The sequence below is a fragment of the Pipistrellus hanaki genome (genome assembly GCF_964339955.1).
Source record: "Pipistrellus hanaki genome assembly, chromosome: 2".
NCBI lineage: Eukaryota > Metazoa > Chordata > Mammalia > Chiroptera > Vespertilionidae > Pipistrellus > Pipistrellus hanaki.
Genome location: NC_140504.1, coordinates 91,685,757 through 91,706,482, shown reverse-complemented (window position 1 = coordinate 91,706,482; position 20,726 = coordinate 91,685,757). Strand labels below are relative to the sequence as shown.

The 20,726-nt window shown below is 35.7% G+C and overlaps 1 protein-coding gene across 2 annotated transcripts in view; it reads left to right on the top strand.

Moving 5' to 3' along the window:
* Window positions 1–14,939: 14,939 nt before the first annotated feature.
* Window positions 14,940–20,726, top strand: part of SAMSN1 (SAM domain, SH3 domain and nuclear localization signals 1) — a 49,523-nt gene continuing 43,736 nt past the window's right edge. The window contains exon 1 of one of the 2 annotated variants that reach the window (XM_084875968.1): window positions 14,940–15,078. In XM_084875968.1, coding sequence (XP_084732094.1) covers window positions 15,022–15,078 — 57 coding nt within the window. In that variant the 5' untranslated portion in view covers window positions 14,940–15,021. The remainder of the gene's footprint in view (window positions 15,079–20,726) is intronic. The other variant, XM_084875969.1, reaches the window with a different exon arrangement.

Here is a 20,726-nt window from a genome sequence, read left to right as displayed (position 1 = left end):
GTAGGGTGACTGGCAGGAAGATCAGGGAGCCCCTGCTGGCACTCACCTTGGCTGGCCTGGGGCATGTGGGTTGGGGGCAGCTCTTGCATTGAGTGTCCCCTGGTGGTCAGTACACATCATAGCAACTGGTCACTCCATCAGTTGTTTTGTTGTTCAATTGATTTGTATATTAGGCTTTAATTAAATAGGATTTCTATATCTTTCCAGACAAAACAGCAATTTACCCTCTATCCCTACTTGCTCATGCACCTTGAATTATACAGAGCACATTGCATTGGATTTCAACTCTCTATCGATTTGTCTTTCTTCCCAATAAACTAGTAACTCTTTGAAGGTACTATCCATGCTTCTCCATCTTTAGATATCTGGTAGAGTGACAGATTCATAGTGGACATTTAGTAAATATTTGTTAAACAAATAAGATAGAACTCCTTCCCCATATATTGGAATATGATAAGAATGAGAAGAGCCCAGAAACAATAACATGTGCCTGTGAGCATTCAGGTCCTTCCCGGTCTTCTCTGTGTGACTAACAGAGTGATTTGGCCAAGTCCTCCTCATCATTACAAAGCAGTCACAGGGAAAACCTTAAAGCATTTTAAGGTTTTCCAATCTGGTGGCCAGAGCTGTGATGACTAAAAGACCAGCCACAGACTTCTTCAGTTTCCAAATGGGTACCTGGTAAAGATTCTGTTCACCCACTAATTGCCAGCAGAAGAGGTGACCTTTGCTGGATGAAATGAAGAAGTTGGCTTTGCATGAACCATATGACATACTTACTGATTGTACTAAGAACTAGAAAAAAGTCCACAATTTTCCCCCTAAGTGTTTATCATTTTGAAAAGCAAGTTTCTTTTCTCTTTCAAAGGAGAAGTGTTAGTTTTCTAAAGTAACATGAGCTGGCAAGTTCAAGTAAAGCTCTATTATTGAGAGAATCATAGGGCAAGAGTTTTAATAGACATAATTTTTTCAATAGGTAAGGAGATATTTCATTTCAATGAAATCTTTGCAGGCTCAGCCTTAGAAGTCCTGTAATTAGGACCTAAATTCCTAGCAATGGGAATTCAAATAGCCAGTTTCCAGTATGTATAAAACTACAATAAGTATTTCATAGTAAAGCTGCTAGGGTGAAATAGATCATTATTATCAATAGGAAAGTATGTTGACATTTCTTATGAATTTCTCAATGAAAGAGAAAGTATTTTTTAAAGTGGTTTATGGTGTTTTAAAATTAAAAGAAAAAATTTATAATATCTAGTTAAGCATTTATTCTGCCTACCTTATCCCTTTTGATTTTGAGGAGTATGAATTCTGAGGTTTTGATGCTGATGCTTATTAATTCAAGAAGGAAGATGGTGTGCAAATATATAGCATTGAGTTTATTCCTCCAGTAGACAAATACATTCTGAGCCTCTCTCTGTGCCATAATCTAGAGCTAGCAATAGGCCTGGACTCTGCCTTCTAGGTAATCAAACCAACCAACAAGTCAAGAGTACTGACAACTAGAAAACAATTACATGGTTTCAATCAGGAAAGGCCCTTTGTGCAGGTGGCATGAAGGCTGATGCCTTGAGGATGACAAGGAGCCAGCCATGTGAAAAAATGAAGGGAAGAACATATCAGACACAAGAGAGGGCTTGGCCAAATGCCCAAGGCAGACAAGAACTGACTGGTTTATATGCACAAAGAAAAGACCAGCATGATGGGATCAGAGAAAGAAAGAAAGAGAGCAGCAAGACTGGAAATGCCAGAGATTCAAGCCTTCCTGGTCATGGGGAAGAGTATGGAGTTTGTTTTAAGAGCAATTGCAAATCCACAGTTAAATGAGTATTACCAAATCTAAATGGAAACAGAACTGAATTTCCCTGTAGAAATTTCTCCCAGCTGGTGGCTTGGAATAAACATCAGATGGAAATCCATTATAGCATGAGACAGTAAGAAAATATCAGATTAAACTAGAAATGATATATGTACAGGCTTTGGAAATCAGAGGGCAGACATGCTACAGGAAGTTGGGTCACACTATGACCACATCCTACATGAGAATGGGACTTGCTTGAAATCCTAGATACTTCATATGTTTTTACCTTTGTATTTGAAGAAGGTTAATGAAACTAGCATTTGTTAGATCTTTTCTGTGTTAGAAATTTTTTACATATGGTCTTATTCAATCTCAACAACAATCAGATGAGAAAATATTATTTCCCCCTCTCATCAAAGAAGAAAATGAACTCAAGAGGTCAAATGTTGGACCCAAATTTATATAGTTTGACTGAACTCAAACTTATGTCAGTCCTCCCAAGACCGTACACTCTAATTCCACAAAAAGACCTACAAGGGTGGTATGAGAAAAGGAGACCCAATCCAGGCTTTATCAGCAAAAGTCTAGTCACCAGAATGTGTTAGCTGCTGTATGGACTACTTTGGTTGATTAAAATTCGATGCCCTTAAAAATGAAAGAGGAAATTTGATTTATCTCCAAGTAGATACTAGTTTGCCATTAATACATTAGTTTTTTTGAGCTCCTGGAAACAGATGTAAATGGCTATTTGGTTTACCATACTACTTTATTAACTGACTTTTCTTTCATTCTCACAATATAGCTGTAAAAGTTATGGAATATTTTCTTATTAAAAAATAAAATAGAATTGAGTTGTAGGTAACATACTTGTAAAATCCTGTAAATGATTACCTGACTTTTCCCTTCCAAGAAATGATAAGTACAAAAGGAATAACTTTACAATAGAGGAGTGTTTTGAAGAAGCTGTGCCTCACGGTGGCTTCATACTTTATGTGGAAACCTCACTTCATGTGTGTTGGGTTGGGGAGAGCAATGTGCACCTATTAAAAACATACCTGGTCTCTAAGAAGAGTTTCATTATCTTTTGTATGAAAATGAAAAGATGATATTCCATCTAGATTAACACAAACATATATACACACATTTATATACATATGCACTTACATACATGCATATATATGTGATATGTGTGTATAAATATGACATTATGAAATTTGATTTTGCTGTGGTAAACATTTTTACACTAAAATTCCACCCCAATAATATTTTATTCATTTTTTTGGTTATTCTATTCATTTAACTGATATGCAATTAAAGTATTTCATTTTATAATTATACTAGAGGCCCGGTGCACAAAATTTGTGCATGGGAGGGTGTGTCCCTCAGCCTAGCCTGCATCATCTCTAATCTGGGATCCCTCTCATAATCCAGGACTGCTGGCTCCCAACTGCTCACCTGCCTGCTTTCCTAATTGCCCCTAACTGTTTCTGCCTGCCAGCCTGATCACCCCCTAACCACTCCCCTGCCAGCCCGATTGCCCCTAACTGCTCTCTCCTGTCAGCCTGGTCACCCCTTAACTTCCCTCCCCTGCAGGCATGCTCACCCCTAACTGCTCTCCCTTGCAGGTCTGGTCACCTCTAACTTCCTTCCCCTGCAGGCCTGGTCACCTCTAACTGCCCTCCCCTGCAGGCCTGGATCTCCCCCAACTGCCCTTCCCTGGAAGCCTGGTCGCCCCCAACTTCCCTCTTCTGCTGGCATGGTCACCCCTAACTGCCCTCCCCTGCAGGTTTGATCACCCCCAACTGCCCTCCCTTGCAAGCCTGTTTCCTCCCAACTGCCTTCCCCTGCTGGCCATCTTGTGGTAGCCATCTTGTGTCCACATGATGACAGCCATCTGTATGTTGGAATGATGATCAATTTACATATTACTCTTTTATTAGATAGGATAAAGACCTGATACACTGGTGGGTGCCATCTGGTTTTCCCTGAAGGGTGTCCCTGATTAGGGTGGAGGTTCCCTTGGGGCATAGGGAGGCCTGAGTGAGGGTCCTGTGGTGGTTTGTAGGCCAGCCATGCCCCCCTAATGACCCAAGCAGAGACCTTGGTATCTGGGATTTATTTATCTTCTATAATTGAAACTTTGTAGCCTTGAGCTGAGCCAAGCCTCCTGCTTGCTCTGTGGCTGCAGCCATTTTTGTTGTGGTTTATTTATCTTCTATAATTTCAACTTTGTATCCTAGATTGCAGGCCTAGGCTGGCCAGGGTGTGCAGAAAGCTTGGCTTCCTCCATTACTGGGGAAACCCAACCCTCCTGCTCTCTCTGTGGCTGCAGCCATTTTGGTTGGGTTTACTTGCATATTCGCTTCTGATTGGCTGGTGGACGTGGCTTGTAGGTGTAGCAGAGTGATGGTTAATTTGTATGTTACTCTTTTATTAGATGGGATTATGGGCAACATTGATGGAATTAAGATACCTAGAGGTTTTGATTGTTTAAATAAATGGGCCATATATTATTATCTCTTACTAGAGGCCCTGTGTATGAAATTTGTGCACTGGGGGAATGTCCCTCAGCCCAGCCTGAACCCTCTCCAATCTGGGACTCCTGGAGAGATGTTCAACTGCCCGTTTACAGGGATCAGGCCATGGGGGTGTGGCCAGCCTGGGTGAGGGGCTGAGGGCTGTTTTTAGGCTGGCCACAGTCCCTTCAGTGTAGGGGACCCCACTGGGGTGCCTGGCCAGCCAGGGTGAGGAGCTGATGGCTGTTTGCAGACTACCTAAGCCTCCCAGCAAGGACCCTCACCCCATGGGTGTGACCAGCCTGGGTGAGGGGCTAAGGGCTGTTTGCAGTCCGGAAATACCTTTAGTGACCCAAACTCCTTTTTTCCAGTGCTTCTTGAGTTGAAGCCAGGGCCGAATGGAAGCAGGTATCTGGGATTTATTTATCTTCTATAATTGAAACTTTTTAGCCTTGAGTGGAGGCCAGGGCCAGCCAGGGCAGGTGGGAAGCTTGGCTTCCTCCATCACCAGGGGCAACCCAAGCCTCCTGCTCACTCCAGCTCCATGGCCGCTGCCATCTTAGTTGGGTTAGTTTGCATACTTGCTCCTGATTGGCTGATGGCTATAGCAGAGAGATGGTCAATTTGCATGTTTCTCTTTTATTAGTATAGATTAGTGTAAATAGGCTTTCAGCATTAGCAATAGTTTCAAATGGTAAGGTCTGAAAAACAATCTGGTCACTTCTGAATCTGTTATAAATTGTTCTGACTAGTGAAGGTGGATAGGAAATAGAAATTATTTTGTTCTTCCTGTTTAAGAATAGCTTTTCTTAAAAAATGTTTTATTAATTACATTTTTCCTCAGTAGGCAAAGGCAGGAATCATAGTCTGCTGATCAGCCAGGCTATCTTCCTCTTATGCTTCTGGGGAAAGCATAAGAATTAAGCAGGGGATTTTTATAGCACATGTGGAGTGTACTGTGTTCAGATAGATGTTAACTGAAAAAACACTTGTGCAAAGTTAGTTCAATTGGTTCTGTCAGTATTGAACTATTAAGAATTTTTTTCAGCCTAATGAAAAAGGATTCATGAATGGTTGAGGTGGTACTAAATTGCATTCTTAATTTAAAAATTACTTTGAACACTTTTAATACAAATGTAATTTTTTATTATTTTATACTATCTATAAAAATGAAAAGGCAAATTATTTCCTAGGATACTGTATTTCTTTGCTTGTGAGAAGAAATGTGGAGAAAGCAAAATTACTTAAATGTGAGAATAATCTTTCATGAAAATGCTTTATGATTGTGTTAAGGATGATGTAGGACAGGTCAATCCTACATCAATCTTAAAATATTATATGTAAGTATGGTGGTGACAGAGGTAAATTTTATGTAATTAGCTATACCTTCCATATAATTTGGAGTTTAGCAAATAAGATAAAGAGATGCAAATATTTTAAAGGGCAGAGTGAAAGAAGAAGTGATAAAAATGTGAAGAAATGTAGTTGACCAAACTATTTTTGCTTAACTATAGTATATGATCCACTTACAGAGACAAAGACATATATGATGAAAGGACAGAAGAAGAGATGCATACCAACTAGTGTATGGGATGATGGAGGTGACTGGAGGACTGGAGCAAGTGGCAATCTCAAAACCTGCAGAAAAAGGATGCAGCACTCAGTAAGTCAGAGTGTGCCACAGACCCCCTGAAAACTTCAGCATTTGAAGGCTGCAAGGAATACAATTCCTTACTCCCCATCCTCCCCAGAACATGAGAGGATTATTACCTGAAGACTCTGAGTGGTTTCAGAGAATAGAATTCCAGAAATTTCTATCTGAGGGTCTTCTGATAAAAAGGCTTTCTTGCTGCTGATCCCCCTACCAGCCCACCCATTTACAAAGTGGTTCCAGACAGGATTTTCATAACATGTCCTAAATGATGTATCAACAGCCAAGGATCACTAGACATTTGAAGAAAGCCACAAAGATGAAAGATAAAAATAAGAGCAAACAAAAGAAAGATATCAGAAAGAAAAAAAGTAATGCAAAAGATAGAAGTAAAATTATAGCTGATAACCTCAGAAAGAAAATGTGTAAACATTTAAATGAATAAAACATTTTAATGAATAAAATCTATAATAAAATTTACCAAACAACCATCCTGACATCCTTCCGGACAACTTTCCGATGAAGCCAGGGCTGCAGCCTCAGGATCAAGGCAGCCACCTTGGCTGCAAGGGAGGGATCGAGGCAGTCACAGTGGCTTGCAAGAATTTCATGCATCAGGCCTCTAGTTATTTATAAAACAGAAACAAACAAAAAATAAATTTGAAAACAGAGAAATATAATACAATGAGAGTATCAGTGAATGATGTCTAACATTGATTGTATTAATAATATTCCAGAAAGACAGAACAGAGAAGAAAAGATGAAGAATTTATCAAATAAACCCAAACCCAAAGGTTGTGTTTCCACTTTAAAAGAGCCATTGAGTGAGCAGTACAGAGAATGAAAAAAAAAAAATAACCCATATCAATAGGAAACTACAAAGACGAGGGAGAGGGAGGGAGGGAGAGAACCATGTATAATAAACCAGGAATCATAATGACATTAGGCTTTTCAACAATAACTCTGGAAGCTGGAAGGCAATGAAGAGGCCTCCTAAGTTCTGAGAAAAAATGAGGCTAGAATTCTGTTTCATGTCAAAACACCATTCAAAGAGTTGTAAAGAATCTACAAGCATCTAGAATGTTTTCATTAGAAAGGTGTGTTTCTGCAAATGAGGGAGTAGACAAAAATGATGATGTAAGACTCAAGTCAGAGAGAATCCAAACCAAGACAAGATTGAGAAGTTCCATTTCAATTTCTGCCTTAGTATTACATCTATACTAATAAAAGGGTAACATGCTAATTAGACTAGATCAGTGTTTTTCAACCTTTTTTGGGCAAAGGCACACTTGTTTCATGAAAAAAATCACGAGGCACACCACCATTAGAAAATGTTAAAAAATTTAACTCTGTGCCTATATTGACTATATATAAAGTAATTCTCTTGAATAGGAATCAAATAAACACAAAGAAAGTATTTTATAATTACTTTATTATGAAATATTAAGTAAACAAAATAGTGAAAAATTATAAAATTCTTGTCTTGTCTGCACCTACGGCACACCAGGCAACATCTCGCGGCACACTAGTGTGCCGCGGAACAGCGGTTGAAAAACGCTGGACTAGATAGACTGGATGTCTTCCAGACATCCTTCCAGACAAAGCCACAGTGGCAGGGACCGAGGCAGAGTCAGTTAGGGGCAATCAGACTGGCAGGGGAGAGCAGTAAGAGATGATCAGGCCAGTAAGAGAGAGCAGGCAGTGGTGATCAGGCCGGCAGGGGAGAACAGTTAGGGGCATCAGGCAGGCAGGCAGAGGCAGTAAGGGATGATCAGGCAAGCAGGCAGAGTGGTTAGGGACAATCAGGCAGCCAGGCAGGTGAGCAGTTAGGAGCCAGTGGTCCCGGATTGTGAGAGGGATATCCAACTGCCAGTTTAGACCTGATCACACAGGAATTCCTGCAGGATAGGGCCTAAACTGGCAGTAGGACATCCCCTGAAGGGTCACAGATTGCAGAGAGTGTAGACCAGGCTGAGGGACCCCCACCCCATGCACAAATTTCATGCACCAGACCTCTAGTATTTAGATAATAACCAAACTACATTTGAAGGGGAAAGAAATCTGAACATTTTGAGCATTTGAAATATAATGTGTGAACTTAAATATTCAAAACAAATAAGTTGTTAGATTTGTTGGGGCATTTATCTGGAATTCATTACAACACATAGAGAATCAACCATAAAAAGGAAGTTAGTTATAAACTCCAAAAAATGGATAACAAAGGGAACATAAAGCATTAAGCACAATTTGACTTATCCATCAAATCAACATTATTTACAAAATAATAATGAGTAATTGTTTAACTGAATAATTATAAGGAAGTTGGAAGATGAAAGGAGTAAAGAATTCACAAGGATAAAAGCAGGAATCATTAGATAATAACTAACACATAAGTCAAGAAAGTACAAGCCTATCACATAGAAAAATGAATCTAACTGATGAGAAAAATGATTTTAATACTAGAGGGATCAAAAAAGAATTGAAATAGGAAGTCTGGGAATAGAAGCATATATGACAGGAAGCTTCAATTTTTTAATCCTTTAGGGTAAGCATTTTAATTTTTAAAAAAGTTAAAATGTTATTTAGAAGTGCAGAAGGGACACATATTATAGAAATGTAAAGATTATTATCATAATTCGGGTGTGAACTTGAGGCAAGAAAAACTGATAAAATTAATAGATAATGGAAAATATAACAACAAATACATTTAAGAAACATAAATTACAATGCTATAGCTCCAGGTCAAGGAAGAAATAAAATATGCTCATAATAGTAATTTCACAGTTAATGTTATTCATAGATAAATACCTTATCAAAAAACCATCAGCAGGGAACTTCAGGACCTAAGGAATTTAATAAAGTGTGGAAAAGTCTAATCTGTAATTTTACCATGATTTATATAAGCAGGAAATTAGTTAAAAGTATTATTTAAACTAGTATTAATGGGCTCTTGACTCTTCTTGGAATCACAAAAAGGTAGCTTGGGTTGCAGAAGGAAAGTGAAACAGTACTGGTTTATCCCTGTGGTGCTGAGTCTGAATTAAAGAAGAGGGTTCTGATTAGTTGCATACTTACTGGTTTCAACTTTTTATTCACACTTAATGATTGAAAGAAACATTCTCTCCAACCAGTAGCTCAGCATTTCCCTGTACCCACCCCTTATCATTCCTGGCTCTAACACCCAAGTAAACCACTTCCATTTTATGCCAGGTCTTTGTGTATGCCAAAGCACAACGGTGAGAGAGAGGGATATTTATGTGCTGAGGCTTTGGATTGAATCCTGACTCCACCACTTACCAGATGTGCAAATTGGACCTTACCTCACCTCACCTGGAGGTAAGAATGATAATATTAGCTACATAAAGATTTTATGAAGATTACATGGGAAACATGTATAAAGCATAGAGCACAATGCCAGGCATATAATAAGCACTTAAAAAGGATAGTCTTTATTATTATTACCTTTGATAATAAGATTATTTCTATAATCTTGTAATTTTAATTATAAATGGGTAAAATTGCATCATTACTTATTGTGGCGACCACTTTGGATATAATTAGAATTTATTGAAATGATTTGAGTAATTTATATTTACTTAGAATTTATTCAGTTCCCCTAATTGTTTTAGTCACAGTTGAACTGGTGCTCCTTGTATTTTGTTTATGATGTCTTCTCAAACGTTATTTTCAAACAATTTGCCATGCATAGATATGATGTGAGAAGTTCTTTATCTCTTTCTATAATAGATAGTTTTTTCTGTATGATTATTTAGGTTCACCATTCATCTTAGACCATTGATTCTTGTTATTTACCTCAATTCTCTATTTCCTCTCTGACTAAGATATGGAGATAACTTGACACATTGTCTTTGAGGAATTTAAAATAAGAATAATGTTGCAGGGCCAGGCTCACTCCCAAGAGTCATCCCAAGATATGCTGGGCCTGCCCAGCCCATTTCCTCTCTCTAAAGCAGAGGTTCCCAAACTTGTTTGTGCCGTAGACCCCTTGCCATGTTTTTCGGTTTTGGGTAGACCCCCTACTTACCTGATATTGATTTTTTTGTAAATTTCTAACTGTAGTGAAGTTTAGTGTTAAAATTTAATAAAAAATAATGTACCTACTTTTCTCCGGCATTCTCAAACAAAATAACACTGATTCACTATAATTTGTATGATAAACTACCAGTTTATATTTTTTTAAATATTTTCTCAGCACTTTCCTATTCAAGATTCAGGAAACGAATTAAAGTATTTTTCTCACATTCATATTTATAGAGTAACGAATTGAACAAGTCGGTGCAAGTTCGCGAAGCTTTGAGACAAAAATTGGCAAGAATGTTTACTGGGCGTATGCTTGTAACAAGATGATACTGGTATATCATTATGTGCAGGTTTTTATCCTACAACTTACACAATTATATAAACATATATAATAAATTTTTTACTTCATAGGTACTTTTATAAATAATTTATATGTTTTTATATTATAAGATAATATGATGTAAGTAAATAGGTACTATCAGTGTATGTTGAGATCCACTATCGTGGACCCCCATTTTCATTTCATGGACCCCCAAATTTTTTTTTCGCTGACGTAGACCCCTTGCAGGTTGTCATAGACCCCTGGGGGTCGATATAGACCACTTTGGGAATCACTGCTCTAAAGCATCATGATTTTGGCACATCCAGAGTAGATGCTTATTTTGAGACACACTCTAATTAACAAGCATGGTAATTTATTACTATATAGTGAGAAATATAAATTACAAGGTTGAAGGAACTTGATGTCCATAAGAACAATGCATTGTCCTCCTGAAGAGCTACATAGAGCCAAGTCATTATTAGAAGGTTACTCTTAGGCTTAAAATAAAAATAGAAAGAAGTAGTTAAACATATTTGTTGTTTATTAAAATCCAGCTAAAATTGCTTGATGCAGCCATCTCCACATGATGAATCATCTTGTCAGGAGAATTAAGACACTAAAGGTTGACTAGAGCTCTCTCTTTCTTGAACTAAGCAGCTTGAGTAGATACTATTAATACTTACCTCTGTTACTTCCCTTTTTCTTTGTAGGAAAAAATTGTCAACTCTCTCCCCCACCCTTGCTCCCCCCCCCACACACACCAACATTCCTAAGTGTTTTGGGCATTAACCCTGTCACTGCTAGTGAATGTATGAAGACTCTAGTAAAACTAAGGCAAGGCACCATATTATAAAAAGAAAATAATAATGCAGTAATTTTTATATAGACTTGATACATATCGTTAAAAGAAAATCTGTGATAAGTAAGCTTAATTTCAAGTTTTTAGGGAAAAACAAACCTTGATAGCTCCCAACTTCTTTACACACCCAGTTAGTGGAATCAGAATTATTTCTTCTTCCAATTTTCTCCTCAAAACTTGAGCTTATGACTCCCTAAAGCAGGTCACTATGCAAAACTATATAGTTTTTCAATTAGTAAGACATTAGAAGGGATTTCAAGCTGACACCGGTTTGGCTAAGTGGTAGAGCGTCAGCTTGCGGATTGAAAGGTCCCAGGTTTGATTCTGGTCAAGGACATGTACGTGGGTTGCGGGCACATTCCCAGTAGGAGGTGTGCAGGAGGCAGCTGATTGATGTTTCTCTCTCATCAATGTTTCTGACTATCTGTCCCTCTCTCTTCCTCTCTGTGAAAAATCAATAAAATACATTTTAAAAAAGAAGAAGAAGGGATTTTAAGAGCTTAGGGAATGGGCTGGGTTCCTTACTGAAAAGGATTAGTAAATAGAGACTCTATAGGCAGAGAATGAGTAAGTGATTTCAGAAAGCTAGAAAATATAAGAGATTCACAAGAAGGCTACTATCCACAAAATCTCTTCCTGTAGGCTTGGGGGAACATCCATCCCACCATTTCTCTGTACACAATACACACCCACATCTAAACAAGGAGGTGCTTTATCTACCATGTGATAAGAATAAGCTAGATATCTAGAGGAGGGATAATACCCAATGTGTTGTATATGGCTATATGCCTTTAAAAATAGCAACTGAATTATTGAGTAAAGAACTACATAGAATTTCATTAGAAATCCTGAGTAAGGCTCGATTTGTATCACTGTATAGGATCTCCACTTTCAGCAAGCCATAAATAGGTAAGAACTCATACCCCCACTTAGACTTCTTTCTATAAGATTACCTTTTCCATTTTGTAGAGAGAAGCCTACTTGGAAGGGACAGAAAGAAAAGAGGAACTATCAAGGTTAAGTTGCTTTTATGATTTACTCCACCTTTTGTTTATATAAGTGACTAAATTCTGTTGAACAAAATGGAATATAATCTATTACTTTTTTATAATTATTCTATCTTATATTAAACTAGAGGCCTGGTGCACGAAATTAGTGCACAGGTAGGGTCCCCAGGCCTGGCTGGCAATCAGGGACCATTGGCTGCTGGCTGGGGCCTCCCTTTTCTGGCTACCAGCTGCCAGCAGACACTTTCTTTGCTCTGCACTGTCCCCTGGTGTTCAGCGCACATCATAGCAAGTGATCAAACTCCCGAGGGGACAATTTGCATATTAACCATATATATATGTTAATTTCAAATTATATTCTATAATAACAATATTATTTCTTTTATTTTTCAAGTTCTTGAAAGATGTCTTTCTGTTTTCCTCCTTCAACAATATATTTGAGGTGAGGTCAGAAGTAGTTTAGTTTATAATTACTAAAATAGCATTTTCATCATGGCTGCCCCAGAAATGCACTGAAGTGTTAGATTTTTTGTGACCAGGACACTTGTTGGAGGTGTAAAAATTAAGGCAGTGTGGAGATCCTAATCCCATTTTTAAAGAGTTGGTTTGAAGACCCTCCATCCATTGAACAAATGTGTCTTGAAATAATTTACAGATTAGGATTAACCCAACATTACTATCTAATTTTATCATTCAATTTCGTGACTAGAAGCAGAGATAAAGATAGATGTCATCAGGTGATCAAAATGTCAGAATCAAAGACATCAGGTAGCATTTTCTCATATTTATACTTTTCTGATGCCTATGATTTGAATTTTATTATTTTTTTATATCATAGAATATTTGTTGCACTATTGAAACAACTCTTTCCTATCTCACCTTACTTTCTCATAAAACACACCACAGTACCCATCATTTAATTGCAATTTCTTTAAAGTTTTTGCTCACTCTGTATGATGCAGAAATAGTAACCAATGTATATGCCACAGAGTTCCAACCTGTTTCACTTCCTGGGTAAAAGACCATTAAGGTAACGTGTAAAAGCAGTCCATGGAGACTACTCTTTTGCAATTTCCCTGTTTCAGAACATATCTTAAGCAACATGTGGCTTAGTGGTTGAATAGTGATGTGGAGTTAGGTGTGCTCCATAATGATTACCTGATTCCTGTACTGTCGACCTTTAATTTCTGAATTTGCTGGATCGCTGTGGGTCACTTATTAAACAACTTATTAAATGATTATCCACAGATGAAGAAATGGGGACACAGAGGTGCAGATATTTCAGTTAAGACATATATCTCTTCATAACTTTCAATTTCTGCAAAAGAAACAAAAAATTTACTTAGGCCACAATTCAACCTAAACCCAAACAGAAAGTTTGAGAGAGGGCATGCTTCTAGGTGATTACCCAAACTCAAAGTCCTGAGATTTTTCATTGTTATCCTTTGTGTCATTAACTTACAAATATCAGCCTGATAATTCTAGAAAATATAGAACTGTTCTTGATATCTAGTAGAAGCATATTAACCACAATCTTGACAAGTGTATTCCTTCAGTTCTATTATATAATAAAAACAATATTTTAGCAAGTCAGGAGGCTTGATATTATTGTCAGGCAGCATACAATAGATACTCAATTCAATATTTGTTAAACAATTAGCAAAATTTGAATGCTGGAACTGGGCCTCAAGAGAAGGGGCTTAGAGATGTAAAGAAAGACTGAGAAATCGTCAGTTGATTTGTTATCTAGAGAAGCTGATACTTTAGAATATAGCACCACTACTTTTCAACCAGGGGTTTTATAGACAGAGTGTGGGTTGATTTCCAAAACAATAGAACTGGAGTTTCAGATATTCCACAACTCCCTTTAGTAAATCCCTAATTAAAGAAAGCTTGAACTTCTTGCTTTTACTTCCTTGGTATCTTGATTTTGACATTATAATAAAAATTTAAAGCTCTTTAGTTTGACCAGGAAAATCTTTCTAAGCCATATTAGTTCTATTTCAGATCTATGGACCTATTAAATAGGAACTGTGGAGGCTTCATTTGGAGGTCCGATTGATTGATCTACTGGATCATCACCAGAACAGCAATAATCAGTGTATGGCATTGTAGATTGTAGCAGAAAGATGTCTGGTTAAATGAAGGCTTGTTTAATTGATTTTCAATTAAGCAGGACTTTACAACATAGTAATATGTTAAAACAGTAACAATATGCATAATCACTTACTTTTAGAATCAGGTTCCCATTTATATTTATATGAATTTCATCCATGCTCTATTTTAAATGTATGCATACATGTCTTACATAGGATTACTATTGTATAAAGTCTAGTTTATTTCATCTTCTAACAGTTTACTTAGAAATTTAAAATTGACTACACTGAGTATTTTCTTAAAAATTTTTTGTACTAAAAAACCTACATCTCAAATTTTATTTATTAGCTCATATGTTTTCTTCCCTTTACCCATAAAGTGTGTTATAGATTTTTATTTTATATAAACTAAAAATAATGAGTGTTATTTTGAAATCCTTATGGTTCTGATGATAACTGCAGGTATGTCAAAGTGTGACATTTAGTAATTTACGTCATAGAATATAGAAGAAACAAAACATTAAAGAGTTACTAAAGAATAACTGTAAAAAATGCCAAAAACTTTACCCATGTAAATGTGACGTCATATCCTGACCAAAGGAGGAAGTGGCAGGTCACAGGGCTCAAACTTACTGCTGTCAGAGACAGCACACTGCTTGCTGTCTTCAGTTGTTTCTGTAAGGACAGAAAGTGCACTCACTTGGAGTAGGGAGTAGTCTGAATTCAAAATGCTGAAGAGAAAACCATCCAATGTTTCAGAGAAGGAGAAACATCAAAAGCCAAAGGTAAGGCAATTTTATACATAGTCAAACAAAACTAAACCACTTAATAAATTGCACACACGGAGAGAATTCTTATCTGCTAGTCATAAATAAATTCAACCATACGGCTGAATGCCTCATAGCAAATATGGAGAAAGATTGCATTACAAAACTAGATGTTAAATAATACCTGACAATTATATATGGTCTTTGTTATTTAACTTATAGGCCATATTTTATTGTTTATATCTGTAACTGAACTTTGAGCACAGAATATCAACTACCTGGAAGTCAATTTGGTGATCTCTGTTTGAAAGATTGATATTATAAAATCTTCTTGCACATTTTTAATGACAATAGACTTGTTAATATCTACTTAACAATTTTCTGAATTTATTTTAGCACTTTTGTGCTCAGGTCTTCACAATAAATTTAATTATGAGAAGATTTTAAAATAAATATTTGATTAAATATTTGATGTTTTTATTTTTAATATTAAAATATGTCAGCATGTTGTACATAGTATTTTTCTATTCTGTTTTTTGAATTAAAGAGAGAATTTGGTTGTGTTTTGGGAAGCGTCAAACCCCCAAAATTAATAGATTTGACAAGTTGATTCTATTTGGCATGTTTTTCTACTCTTTATCTTGACAATAATTGCCACTTAAAAAGTAGAGGTGCCTGGCCAGTGTGGCTCGTGGTCGAGTCAACTATGAAACCGGAGGTCTTGTTCAGATTCCCATTCAGGGCACATGCCGGTCGCAGGCTTGGTCCCCAGGAGGGGATGTGCAGGAGGCAGCAGACCAATAATTTTCTCTCATCACTAATGTTTCTATCTCTCTCCCACTCCCTTCCTCTTTGAAACCAATAAAAAGTATATTTTCAAAAAGTAGGGCATGAGGTAGCAAAGTTTAGTTTCTATTGTAGAAATCTATCTATATTAGTTATTAGTTATTGATTTATGAAATCCTGGTATAGAAACTTTTTCTAATATTTGTACATTCTTGAGTTTGTTATGTAAATAACATTTTAATTCTGTTTGTGAATAAATAATAACTGAGTTTCAATATTTTTAAAGGACTAATTTATTACCTATTATTAATCTTTATATACTTGACACCCAATCTCAGAGGAAGGATTTGGAAATTGTAAACTTTTGACTTGATGTGGCATTGAATAATCATCAATATTTGAAAACTCCTTGCAAGTTACACACAACCACCCTGAAATAAACTAAAATTAAATGATTTCTAATCTTTGGAATAAATTATTTTTAATATTAATTCTTACTGACACAAAGATCTGATAAAGGGTAGACAAGTATCTTTACTGAAAAATATAGCTAGATAACATATAATTTATTTTTCCCTAATGTAATAAAAATTCAAAGTAACATTTTCCAAAAACTACAAAAACAGTTTCTAAAAGCATCATTTACCTTTATATTTAAGATTAATTTTATATAAAATTTACTTGATTAAATGCAATAACATTGAGTTTATAATAGTAGATTTAGGAAGATTCCAATAGTATATTTAGGAGGAAGCAGTAGTTTTCCTCCAAGTATTTAAAATCTAAAGTTAGAATATTTCATAAAGATTGTATTATATAGTAAGTTAATATGTCATTAAACTAGATCCAAAATGATATTTCAGTCAATTATCATTTGCCTTAATTGCAGAAACTATTGTAATATAAATAGAGTGCTGTTCATCTAATTGACTTTATTATTCATAAAAGTAAAAATAAATTGATAAAATGCATATCTGGTAAAAAAAAAAACATATATTGCATTATATAGTCACATTGGAAACATTAACTCTTGTAAATGAATTTTCATTTTCTTTTTTTTCTTTTTTTGCAATTTTCTTAATGATGTGACTTGAGCAAATGACAAAGATTCAAATTCAATATGCAATATGTTTTTTTAAAATATATTTTATTGATTTTTTACAGAAAGAAAGGGAGAGAGATAGAGAGCTAGAAATGTCGATGAGAGAGAAACATCGACCAGCTGCCTCCTGCACATCCCCCACCGGGATTGTGGGATTGTGCCCGCAACCAATGTACATGCCCTTGACCGGAATCAAACCTGGGACCTTTCAGTCCACAGACCGATGCTCTACCCCTGAGCCAAACCGGTTTCGGCAGAATTTCCATTTTCTTGAGATAAATAATTTTATTCCATATACATTTTAAAATTCATTTTCCTATTACACTTAATGTACAAAATTAGTTTCATTTGTACAACATAGTGATTAGATATTTGTATATCTTACAAAATGATCACCTCAATAAGTCCAGTGTTCATCTGACAGCATACACAATGATTACAATATTTTCTACTATATTCCCTATGTGTGACTATTTTCATTACTGATAATTTGTACTTCTTAATCCCTTTCACTCTTTGCACCCATCTCTTCACCCTGCTTCCATCTAGTTACCATCAATTTGTTCTCTGTGTCTATGAGTTTGTTTCTCTTTTATTTATTTATTTTGTTTTTTAGATTCAAAATGTAAATGATATAATATTCCATTGCATAAAACCCTTAGCTCCATTCATGTTGTCAAAAATGACAAGATTTCATTCTTTTTTTGGCTGGGTAATATTCCATTGCATATATACACCACATCTTTCTCCATTCTATATAAATTGGAAGAGTTTTGTGAATGTATATGTACAAGTATGTTTTTCATATATTCCATGTTAACTTAATTCTTACCTTTTAATATGTAGTTAATGTTTCCCAAATATTATAATTATGCCTTATAAGCATTTCTTTTTCTGGGTAATTTGTTGAGAATTTTGTGGGGGGTCGGGGGGGGCGGGAAGAACGGAATCCCTAGGGATGGCACAGATTGATGTTATGACAATCCCTGTACATACATGGGTGGTAAAATGAGGAGTGCAAATTCCTTCATCTACTAGAAGGGGACACAGGGCATGTGTCCAGAGAGATAAAATAGAACCATCAAGGAAACTGTCTAACATATAGAAAATCACTGTCTACACTGACTAACCACATACCAATTATTCAATCTCCTGAGTCAGAAATATACACACATTATCCTGCACTATTTCAGAATGTTTTAGAGAGATTTCCCTGTGTTTTATTATAAACTAGAGGCCCATCATGCGAAATTGTGTGAGGCACCCTGCCTCCTGCTGCACCAGGAGAGGTGCCCCGCCCTGCCGCAATGCGAGAGCTGCTGCGCACAGGCCTGGGGGGAGGTACGGAGAGGTGCTCCATGCACCTCCTGGTGACAGGTCCTTTGGTCGTTCCGGCGTTATGGCCAGTGTCTTTTTACAGTATAGATACTGAAGTAAGTAATGAGCAACATTAAAAATTAGGGAAATATTATTTAATCATTTGGTTCATGTTAACTACTATAGGTTTTATTTCAGGTGACAGAGTACCCAATTCAAATAGTGTTTGCATTTTATACCTCAAATAAAAGTTATGAAACTGATCATTTGAATAGGAAATGAATGGAAGAAGACTATTTTATTAGTATTTTTAAATGACTTATACTTGTGAGAAGAATTCAAACCATTCATGGATATAAAACGTAACAATAAATTGTGTAAGTGTCCTATTTCTAAAATAATTTATTATTTTCTAATGTTCTCAAGACTTACTGACAACATGTCCATCAATAAAAAACAATAGGTCAAAACACACATTAAAATACATATTTAATTTCATCATTAATGTGTCCTCTTTTCCACCCTTTATTTTTCTGTTTCCACTTTGGGTTTGAGTTCTTTCTTTCAAATAGTTCATAAATAGGAACAACAGTATTCATATTTATTTTAAGAGATTCATAATGCAGGTTAAGAGGAAGAGATAAGAGATATTTCATAAGAGAAATTAAAAGAGCCTTGGGAAATTATTACAAAAGAAACTCACTATTTATACTGGAATGTTAATAAATTCCAACAGGTTCAATTTGTGACTCAGAATCCTCTATGATGACTAGGTATTTTCCAAATTAAGAAAGGAATTTGATAAGTAGTTGTGCAGTATTCTACATTTGGTCTATAAAAAATCGCATTGGCTAACATACAGGCAAGAAAGTATACTGTACTTTCCTTCTTTGATCTTGTTTTTACCTTATTATCATGAGTGTCCATTACAGATATTTTTCAAAAAGTTAAGCATATTCAGGATTCATATTTAATAAGATATATTATTTAACTGTATAAATGCTTGCATTATAGAACAGAATATTTTTGAATACTTTTTCAATTAAATTTTTTATTTTTATTTTTAGCTTTCTATATTTATTGTGAATTTTTTACATATCTGTTGCTGTGTTCAGAGCTTTTCGTATACTAATTGATTTAATATTTGTAACAACTCTGTGAGGGAATGTCTTGCTTCATAGAGGAGAGAGCATAGAGAAGGTGAATTAACTTGAGAAAAGACACATAGGTAAAAAATAAAACTGTGTGATATGAAATTCATATGTCAATTTTCAGTATTCCTATTCTTAAATATTATGCTGCCATTACAAGTATAGAAACAGTAGATATTATTTCTAATTGTCTTAATTACCAGCTAAATTTTAATGAAACTTGGCAGGACATATTTGTAAGAGCCTCTGTAGGTTTGATAGGAATTTAGAGATTCTCCATTCTTATCTCTGATTAAATGCAAGAATTCCACCTACAAAATTTAACACTTACTGAAAAACAATAATAACAGCTTCTTTAATATTCAAATTGTTCAAGAAAAATCAACCTAAAATTGAAGTAAGTATAACCATGTATCTCCTTCCTGCACCTAGTATATCACCTCTATGTAGTTGGCTCTTAATAAATATTTGTAAACTGAATCAAGTTTCTTGGGTCTACTGTACATAGTCTGGTTCCAGTTTGGATGCTTACCAGTGTTATGTACTTTCATTATTCTTGGATCAAGTGTGATAGGATGTACATAAGAAACTTTGTATTTATATGTGTAAATACAACTAATTCATATTTAAGTTTTATTTTAAAAAAGAGCACCGACGCTGCAAATGTTGTGCAAAACTCCTAGAGACGCCTGTCATTATGTCACAGTAGAACTTTATTCCAGGTCAGGGAATATGGTAGAAAATTCAAAATATAGAAAAGAAATAGATCCCATAAATAAAGCTCTTCAACTGAATCAGTCAGGCTTTATTTGGCTGGGATGAATGATCTGTGTTATTAAATTCTAACTGAGGTTTTCCTTTGAGTAAAAGAGATTCAAATACCATTGTTATTTTAAAGGAAAACACTGTGATGATGGCAGTTCTGAAAATAGATTTTTTAACCATTTTTAAAAAACCTGAAGTGCATAGTAAATGAGATACCATTAGTGTCACAGATGCTAATTTTCACTAGCTATGACTGAAGTGGCATTCCTTCTACTTGCATTTGATCCTAGCAATGTTAAGAGGTGAGGAGTTGATTATGAACTGTTTTCACTGCACTGCCCGCTGTGCAAATTTATTCTCCTCAACAAAGATGACACATGGTTGTGGCATTAAAGACCTTTTTTTTCATTGCTTTTCCTATCAAGACTGTGCAGATATATTTTAACTCTTATCGAACCAAGTATGAAAAAAGAGAAGCACATATACCCTGGTGTGTACGTTAGGTAAGGCATTTGCACAAGGGCTTATGGCATTATCTTTTTTCT